This window comes from Drosophila miranda (assembly GCF_003369915.1).
Source record: "Drosophila miranda strain MSH22 chromosome Y unlocalized genomic scaffold, D.miranda_PacBio2.1 Contig_Y1_pilon, whole genome shotgun sequence".
In the NCBI taxonomy this organism is placed as follows: domain Eukaryota; kingdom Metazoa; phylum Arthropoda; class Insecta; order Diptera; family Drosophilidae; genus Drosophila; species Drosophila miranda.
The window spans coordinates 43,406,815-43,415,943 of NW_022881603.1; the positions used below are offsets into that span (position 1 = coordinate 43,406,815).

Genomic DNA, 9,129 nt, shown 5'->3' on the forward strand with positions numbered 1-9,129 from the left:
CCAATATTATTTACCAGTGATGTTAAGATACGTTATATGCAATGTACGCTTCAACGCTTAATAAAAAAAAAAAAAATAAAAAAAAAAATACATATGTATGTGTGTACATACAAACAAATCCAACAAACCTAGTCCCAAGGGAAGAACTCATAAATACTTTGAGTGGAAACAATTTTATTATCAATACAAAGAGACAATCAAATAACGAATTAATTTTTTCCCGCATGTAAACGAGCTTATGGCTAATTTATAAATTGGTTTAATGCACTGCCGTCGATTTTTATTGCAATTCGCATCCAACTCCATCCAAATCCAAATATTTTTCACCCCATTAACGATACTCCGACAGTGTGAAGTAAACCTTGACCAAGGCCCATTCCTGGCTATCAAAACTGAATGTAATGAAGAGGGCATAGTCCCCAGATGGCAGGGGCAGCAGTTCCAAGGCTTTGACCGGGAAACGAAAGTGTTCCAGCATAATTTCAGCCTGCAGATAGGCCATTCGACGTAGAGTTAAAGTATAATACAATATATTGATAAATAGTAACTATATCACTGGAATCAAACAACTTGCAGGAAGCGGGCACCGGTTCACATTGGTTCGATTGGTAAAACTGTTGAATATGATGTTGACAAAGGGGTGATTCCGCTTCTCCAGATACTCGCACAGGTCCGACTGACAGATATTGTACAGGAATGGCTTATACCCACTGGCCCGCTTCAGCAACTGTATTCGCATCTGTAGGAAAATGAAAATTGAAATTACTTTGCTTATACACAGATCAGCGAGGCTTTGTAATGTCAGAACTGTCTAAATAACATATGTAATATATATATCTAAATCATTTGTTTATTTGATTCCGACGGCGTAAAATATATACTTGTTCAAATTTTCAACGAACACATTTTTCAATAGGTATCAAACGCCACTGAATTCAAGCAAACATAAGTCAAAATTATTCAATCATATAAATCGTTTTTATAAATTTTTTCTAGCATAAAAACAACGGAAAGAAACGCAAGATGTGTGTCTTCAGCTGTGCAGCGTGGGTTCTCTTTTACATATACGGGACCATTTTGCCGGCCTTTTACACATTCAAGGCTGTGTCGAATGGCACTCAAAAGGACCTTACGCCCTGGGCTAAGTATTGGATTGTGTATGCCTTCATTGCAACCTTCGAGGTGCTGGGCGATATGTTTATCTCGTGGGTTCCACTGTACGGCATCACCAAAATGGCGTTGATATTTTGGATTGGTCCCAGGGCGCCAGCTGCCAATGTGTGGATTTTTAATTTGATCCTGGGTCCATTGCTCTTCAAGCATCAGAAGCAGATCGATCACTTCTTACAACGGGGCAAGCAGCAGATGCTAAACGAGTTCTTCATTTGGGGAACGCAGATTATCATCCGCAACCGAAAGACCGTACTGCCCGTTATCTTCGGCGTTTTTAATCGCTCTGGGAATTCCATTGGAATGTCGCAAGAGGCCACTGATGCAGACGGTTTGGAGGAATGCCAGTTGTCAGATAACCGGGAAGCTGTCCCCAATATATATCCTGACCCCGAAATGGATGTTGAAAAACTGACTTTATCGTCAGCCGTAGGCGTAGCCGGTACACCGGTGGCTCACTCGTCTAAGGATTCATCTGGCGAGCTGGACAAGAATAATGGCTTGCCTACGGAATCGTCCGGGACCTCACTAAGCCGCGGCCAACGCAAGCGTTTGTTGCGTTCCTCCGATACGAAGAATGAAATTGAGGATCTACCGGCAGTGCCAATTCCGAAGGATGAAGGTAACGAAGAAACAGAGGATCTGCTGGCCAAGTCACAAAAGGAGGTCGATGGCCGGACATTCAGACAATTTTTGAATCCTCGAAGCAGTAAATTTTAATCAGTCAAAACTTTCTACGCTATTCAAGCACAGTACCCAAGGTGAGCATACACACTCTATACTATATACTCTTTGGGTATAACTTAGCACGGAACATACATATGACCGCTATTGTGGTCACTTGTTGATGCCGTTGAATACCTTTAATTGTCGATTTCCGCACCCCGTTCAATCGTTGTACACAATTATTTCAGATCAAATCGTCGTCAAAATGTTCGGTACTCATTCAACCAAAACAAAAAACTCAACTACGCAGAAACACACAATGTGAATCAAAAGCTAATATCAAACTCACCGAAACTGGACGCTTAGGCCAATTTAATACCTTGGCGATCAGGCTCATCTCAACCACATCCCTTTTTACTGCATAGAGACGGCACCGCGAAAAGTTTGCGAACTTTTCATCAACAGCAAAGCACTGGACATTGGTGAACTTGGCAATACCACGGACCTAAGAAGATCAGATCCGTAAATCGAAACATAACCAGAGATGAGTGCTCCAAACTTGCCTGGAGAATGTGCCAAAGCCCAATCCAAACGAAGAGGTGGCCCCACAAAGTGGCCATAACCGAAGACGGAAAAACTCTTTATGACTGAACCAATCAGTCATCAAAACGAATGTGATGTGCCATCGAAAACCAATTCATGCGAGAAATAAAGCTGATACAAATCAAACATTATGGGCAATTATTAAAACCATACCAGATAATTACATGAGCTTTGCTTTGCTCTTAAAAGTGTATTTAAACAAAAACATATTTTTTAGGGAGAACTTAAAAACTAGATTTGTGTGGCTGTGTGACTGAATTATGGAATAGTGTTGAATGACTGGGAGCCTAATCACTGCCCTCATCTTCCTCTTCATCATCGTCCTCGCTGGCATTGCTTGCGTCGTCGCTATCCTCCCCTTCGCTTTTCTTTGAGTTCTTATCCTTGTCCTCAGCGGTAGATTTGTTTTTCTTTGGGATTTCCTTGACCTTTTCCTGATCGTCGCTGGTGGATTCATCATCGGAGATGTATTCCTTGCTCTTGAAGCCACTTCCAGAGTTATTTGCTTTCTTTGATGGCGATGGCTCAGATTTGCGTTTCTTGGTTGCCTTGCTGGTGCCTCCTTTTTCGTCCTCACTGCCACCACCCGCTCCGGTCTTGTAGTTGCGCATCTCTTCCTGATAGCGAATCTTATCCTTGTTAGCGGCCTCTTCCCACTTGGACTTGTCCTTGAGCTCCTTCCACATTTCGCCGACCTTTTTGGCTATCTCGGTGACTTTGATGCCCGGATTTTCGCGCTTAATGCTTTCACGGGTGTCATTAAGCCACAACATGAAGGCGGAAGTCCCTCGTTTGGGCTTGCCGGTATCCTTCTTCTTGGTGGGTTTTTTCTGGGGAATAGACAAATATTGAATACAGTTCGCATTAAGATGTGATTTTTTTTACAATTTTCTCCTTCTGATGTGTCTTCTCCTTTTTCTCGTTCTTTTTTTCCTTGTGCTTCTTTTTGGGCGAACCATCAGTACCACCATCTCCTCCGCCGCCACTAGCGTCACTGTCGTCGTCCGAATCATCCTCCACATTGCTATCATACTCCTCGGCCACGTCCGATTCGTTTTCGTTGGGTTTAAAATCCTCATCGGTGGATTCTTCATCGGAATCATCGCCGTCATCATCTTCCTCCTCTTTTTCTCTGGCCTCGGCCTTGAGGCGGGCTAGGTAAGCATCGGGCTCGTTCTCATTGTCAGAATCACCAAAGTCTACATCTTTGAAGCCACTCTTGTCCTTGCCCATATTGCTCACATGCAACTTCTTCTGTGTGATGAAGTCAAAGAGCTTGGCATACTCTTCCTTCTCAATGGACGAGAATATGTGCACCGTTCCGTTTTTCAGGGTGACTTCAAAGTCAAAGGAACGCGTGGATCCTCCACTGCGAGCGAAATTCACTGAGCTAATCTCCTCAAAGCGGATGTGCAGGGGCGGCTTGTGAATGTAGATGAAGCCACGCTCAAGGGGATACAAATAACCAGCGGCAGCCTTGTAGGAGCAGCCCACAGCTGCCGTGCCCGAGTGGCCTATGAAGTTTCCCGGCCCTGTAATCTTGCGGCCAATTAGCACCTTCATCACCTTGCCCATCACCTCGTACACTGGCCCCGACAACTCCTTCTCCAGCTTGCCTTCGTATTTGTCACGCAGCTCGGCCTCCGAAAACGGCAGTGCAATGGTGGTCTCCTCGTCGGGTGCGAAGAGCAACACCAAATAATGATACCGCGTCTGTCCTTGCTTGATGGGAGGATCCAGTGAGAGCACGAAGAACATTTGCCGGCTGTCCTTGTGTGGTAGCATGAACAAGCGTAGCACCGAGTCCATGGGTATCTTGTAGTCAAAAGTCTTGCCATGCAGCTGGAAGAAAGTCGAAAAGATCTTGATGTCGTAACGACCGCGAGGCGTTAGAATCTGAATCTCTCTAAAGATGGCGATGGACTCGCCAGACGCTGAGATGACCGAAGCCTTGCTCATCACATTCTGATGAAATTTCTCAACTGGGTCATCATCTGCTGACTCCACAGCTGGAATGTGAAACCTCATCTCGAGGAGACCGACCGTGGCATCATCGTTTTGGTGGTACTCCAAAGTGACCTCATTCTTGCCAGTCACACACTGAGACACATTAGAGAGCGGCACTTCAAATATGGTCTTCGAGTCCTTATCGAAGCTCAAAACGGAGCCCATGAATCGAGCCGTGCCCCAGTTCCAGCCTTTGACACACATCTCCTTCTCCACCATTTCCTGCGAATAGGCATCCTTTATGAATTTTCCCAGCTTCTCGTGCTCGCTGTCCCGAAAGCCTGTGAAGCGATGCAGCGCACCGCTCTTGGTGATCACTCGTAGTCCCCAAGTACCCACAAATTTTTGAGAATTAATTAGATCGATATCATCCACGGAAATCTGCTCCACCTTGCCCGTCTTGTTATTTTTGAAGATAATGTTCTGGTCGGTAAGCTTGAGACGACCAGATGACTATCATGGGAAGGGATTAACAAGTCAGACAAAATGTGAACAAAAATTATTACATTTTTGCGACTCACCAGGACGCCGCGGACCTCGGCATTTATGTCGTTGTACTCCAAGGAATCCGTCATGTTTGATTCCCAGTGCACGATAAACTTAAAACAACAAACTAATTACACCAGCAGGGGAAATTCTTACAATTATATTCTTGACAAATCTAACACGAGCAAACGCCGCCGGCAACAAAATAACACTACTACCTACGCGCTCAATTTTAGGTTAGACGACGCTATCAGCGAACTAGTTTGAAACAGTGATGCGTGAATTCGCTTGTGAAATATGACATGTTCGCTTATATCAAATATCCAAGTGTATCACTGTGTGTACAAATATTGTTTATGCCAGGAAAATTCGATGGGCTATTGAATGGATTACATGTTAGAAAGTCTACTAATTTTCAAAGAAATCTATTTGTATTTTATTGTACATGCTCATGGTAGTTCAATACCGAGTCAGAGCTGAAATGATGTAGCTCCCAGTTATTCATGTTAACCAATATCTTGTATCGATAGCAGTATCGATGGTAGCTCGATAGTTGCACGTTCCCATTGCTTACATCGCGCCTCTTGCGAAAAATTAATATTAAATTAGAAAAAAAACTTAGTCCAGGGTTCCCAGCCATGCAACGTGGTAAAATCTCCTTTGGGAAAATCCAATTAAACATCAATCAACCTCCTGACGGGCCAAATGCAGATGAGAATGAAGACGGAAAAGAATCTGGCAGCAGTGGCGGAGGCGGCTTCAAGAAAATGGACAAACAGCAAATGATTCGACAAATTGAAGATGTCGCCGAAGATTTGGAGAGTCAGCACTTGAAGGAAGTGATGGGCATCAGTGGGCTTGGACGCAAGGCAGCCCAAGTGTTTGACATTAATGAGCAGATAGCCAAGGCGAAGATCACACGTCCAGTTGTGGAGAAGAAGAGAGAGGTGCCTGAGCAGGAGGAAGAAGATGGGATCGGGCCATTGCCACCGGCAGCAGTCGAGGATTCAAAACAAGGCTGCAAGGATGAAGCCACAAATAAGGTCGAAGACTCCGATGACGACTGCTCTTCTGATGAGGATTCCGATGATGAGCAAAGCCTCTCCAAACGTATACCCTACACACACGAGGTCCAAATGCAGCATGGCTCACGGGCTGTCTTGGCCCTGGCAGGCGATCCTTCTGGTGCCCGCTTGGTTTCCGGTTCCATAGACTACGATATGTGCTTTTGGGACTTTGTTGGCATGGACTCAAGCATGCGGAGCTTTCGGCAACTACAGCCATGCGAGAACCATCCAATTCGATCCTTACAATACTCAGTGACCGGGGATATGATCTTGGTCATCTCTGGCAATGCTCAGGCCAAGGTATTGGATCGCGATGGTTTTGAAAAACTAGAGTGTTGCAAGGGAGATCAATACATATCGGACATGTCCCGCACAAAAAGCCATGTGGCGCAGCTGACCTCGGGCTGCTGGCATCCCTTTAATCGGGAGCAGTTCCTCACGGCTGCTCTAGATGGAACACTCCGCATTTGGCAAGGCTTGAAGGTCAAAGAACAATGTCTGGTTATCAAGACGAGGGCAATTGGAGGCCTTAGAACCAACGCCTCGTCCTGCAACTTCAATAGAGATGCGACTCTGATAGCAGCCGGGTGCGTGGACGGCTCCATACACGCAAAATGTTTGTGAACACAACCCACTGCGTGCGAGGGGCTCACCAGAAAGGCGCTGAGATTACCTCCATTGTTTTTTCATATATGGGCCAGCAGTTGGCCACCAGGAGCAACGACGAGACCATGAAGTTGTGGGATCTGCGAAAATTTAAGCAGCCCCTGAACACTTGGAACAATCTGTATTCTCGCTACGACACCACTGATTGTTGTTTTAGTCCAGACGATCGGTTGTTGGTCACTGGCGAGTCCCTCCCGAAGGATCAGGCCGAAGCTAATCTCTATTTCTACAGCACCAAAAGCTTCCAGGAAGTTCAACGCATTCCCGTGTCGAACTCGCATGTGGTTAAGACGCTCTGGCATCCAAAGCTAAACCAGCTCTTTGTGAGCTGTGGAAACGGCACTATTAAGTGCCTGTACGACGAGAAACGCAGCATACGAGGCGCAACGTTGTGCGTGGTCAAGACCCACCGCAAGCGGCAGCAGATGGAGATGGTGGGCGTTTCGCAGATCATCACTCCTCACGCTCTGCCTCTGTTCCGACAGGAGAAATCCCGTTCCTCCCGCAAGAAGATGGAGAAGGCCCGGATGGACCCTGTAAAGTCGAAACGACCGGACTTGTCCATCAGCAGCGGACAGGGTGGTCGTCGCACAGACACAGAGCCGTCTACAAAAAAGCCTAAGACGGAGGCGGACAATTAATTAGTTACTAAGTAATGTAAATAAACCTTCCATATTTCAAGTTTAGTTTAACTTTTATTTGTACAAACTTATGAACTAGGTGCACCTGGATTGATCACAGGGTCACTTCCTGCAAGCTATAGCAGTCCGAGGCGATTTTCCACTTGTCACATTCGGCAGTTACAATGAAAGCCTGCTGAAAATTACGTGTCGGCTGGTCTTGATACTTAACAGTGCCTCTGGCCATTACCAAGTACGTTAGCTGATTGCCCACTGCAGCATCTAGTATGGGCTGGGCATCCAGGGTGTTCATCTGATGGCTAGACGAAGGCAACTCCAGAAAATAGCGCTCGATCATTTGACGTCCATTGGCTCCATTTCCATTCCAGCTAAAGACTGCATTGTCAAGGTACAGACGTCCTAATTGCTGCAATGCATTATTTTTGTTGGTAATTTCGCATGGCATTGAAAGGCGTGAGCAACTGAACTTACATGGCGACGATTGTCGAAGGAAGCGTAGTAGAAGCGCGTGAAATCCTCGGCTGTGTGAGCACAACGTTCAACTTTAATCTTTAGTTCCGGCAAACAGATTTATTAGTCAATTATTAGTTAAATATTTTACTTATAGCCGGCGCAGCCTTACGTTGTTTATCTTGTTGTTGTTGCTTATTTAGCTTGTTTCTATTAGTACAATTAGGTGTTTTGGGGGCTAAACATTTATCGTTAAAATATACTGTCCGACCCTCAGAAATATACCGTAAGTATACTGACGAATTCAATATCTATTATACATATTCCCTCAGCCCCGACCATAATTTTATCCGATTAGTGAATTAATTTTCTACTTGTCTGGCGTCTTTTAAATATTTGCTTTTCTTGGATTTCTTTATATCGTTGAAAATGAAATTTAATAGATTGATTAAATTGACAAAGTATAGCATTATATACCGATATACCGTAAATATACGATCGGTTCAATTTTCACCTCAAAAAATACCAAAAAGCATGTGCATTGGCTAAGTGTGGCCAGTTTATGGCATCGAAAACACTTACATCAATATGTAGGGATTATGTAGAAACTGTGTAGTTGCCATTTAAAAAATTAATTAGAAAATGGTATTGGATGAAAAAAAAATGCGTAAAACGTAAAACGTAAAACGATTATTACGTAATTTGAAGACTTTTTGGTTGTCAACAGTTGTTATTTACATTTTTTATCCTATTTTCTTGACTGAATATTAAAATACTGTTTCCCGAGCTGCTAAATTTACTTTAGATAGCTTTAAAACAGAGACTGTGCGCTTAACAGGACATGCAAAACAATATCGTTAAACAAAATTTGCTAAAAAAGGGGCACCTTAAAACGAAACGACTTTTTATAAATTTGTGTATCGAGCTAGTAGTCGGCAGAGAAGTTATAGCTGTTGTTCTCGTTGCGATAGATCGATATCAATAATAGCAATTTCCATTCGTACTCGGCGCGTTCGTTTTTATGTAAATTCAAATGATATATGGGCATTTCCGCGGTGAGCGAACGTACGCTTTTGATGTACAAAAAAGGTGGAAAACAAACATTTTTCCCCCGGTTTTTTAGCGGGTCAATAGAATTTTGTAAGCTCTATCTTCAGTACATAAGAGGGGACTTACCCCATTTTTATACCCGATACTCAAAATGAGTATTGGGGTATATTAGATTTGTGGTGAAAATGGATGTGTGTAACGTCCAGAAGGAATCGTTTCCGACCCCATAAAGTATATATATTCTTGATCAGCATCAATAGCCGAGTCGATTGAGCCATGTCTGTCCGTCTGTCCGTCCCCTTCAGCGCCTAGTGCTCAAAGAC

General features: G+C 44.1%; 3 protein-coding genes and 1 pseudogene across 3 annotated transcripts; 2 read left to right on the forward strand and 2 right to left on the reverse strand.

Moving 5' to 3' along the window:
- The first annotated feature begins 811 nt into the window (after positions 1-811).
- Positions 812-2,565, forward strand: LOC117185974 (receptor expression-enhancing protein 2-like). The gene is made up of 3 exons (XM_033394773.1): positions 812-916; positions 997-1,931; positions 2,085-2,565. Exon 2 carries the CDS (start codon positions 1,024-1,026, stop codon positions 1,888-1,890), a length of 867 nt encoding a protein of 288 aa, XP_033250664.1. The 5' UTR covers positions 812-916; positions 997-1,023; the 3' UTR covers positions 1,891-1,931; positions 2,085-2,565.
- A 31-nt stretch (positions 2,566-2,596) lies between these two features.
- On the reverse strand, positions 2,597-5,321 carry LOC117189665 (FACT complex subunit Ssrp1-like). Its single transcript, XM_033394771.1, has 3 exons — positions 4,968-5,321; positions 3,325-4,899; positions 2,597-3,269 (listed from the first exon to the last, which is right to left on the reverse strand). The coding sequence occupies exons 1-3, from the start codon at positions 5,019-5,021 to the stop codon at positions 2,727-2,729; spliced, it is 2,172 nt and encodes a 723-aa protein (XP_033250662.1). The 5' UTR covers positions 5,022-5,321; the 3' UTR covers positions 2,597-2,726.
- A 182-nt stretch (positions 5,322-5,503) lies between these two features.
- Positions 5,504-7,351, forward strand: LOC117189666 (annotated as a pseudogene).
- LOC117189668 (NTF2-related export protein-like) lies at positions 7,341-7,947 on the reverse strand. Its single transcript, XM_033394774.1, has 3 exons — positions 7,929-7,947; positions 7,778-7,855; positions 7,341-7,712 (listed from the first exon to the last, which is right to left on the reverse strand). Exon 3 carries the CDS (start codon positions 7,641-7,643, stop codon positions 7,401-7,403), a length of 243 nt encoding a protein of 80 aa, XP_033250665.1. The 5' UTR covers positions 7,644-7,712; positions 7,778-7,855; positions 7,929-7,947; the 3' UTR covers positions 7,341-7,400.
- Between the last annotated feature and the right edge of the window lie 1,182 nt (positions 7,948-9,129).

What these genes read in the sequence shown, in the direction of transcription:
- LOC117185974 (XM_033394773.1), top strand. Translation starts at nt 1,024, where the DNA reads ATGTGTGTCTTCAGCTGTGCAGCGTGGGTTCTCTTTTACATATACGGG.
- LOC117189665 (XM_033394771.1), bottom strand. Translation starts at nt 5,021, where the DNA reads ATGACGGATTCCTTGGAGTACAACGACATAAATGCCGAGGTCCGCGGC. An exon ending in CCGAGGTCCGCGGCGTCCTG is followed by an intron (nt 4,900 to 4,967) that starts GTGAGTCGCAAA and finishes TTCCCATGATAG; the next exon opens with TCATCTGGTCGTCTCAAGCT. An exon ending in CACATCAGAAGGAGAAAATT is followed by an intron (nt 3,270 to 3,324) that starts GTAAAAAAAATC and finishes TCTATTCCCCAG; the next exon opens with AAAAAACCCACCAAGAAGAA.
- LOC117189668 (XM_033394774.1), bottom strand. Translation starts at nt 7,643, where the DNA reads ATGATCGAGCGCTATTTTCTGGAGTTGCCTTCGTCTAGCCATCAGATG.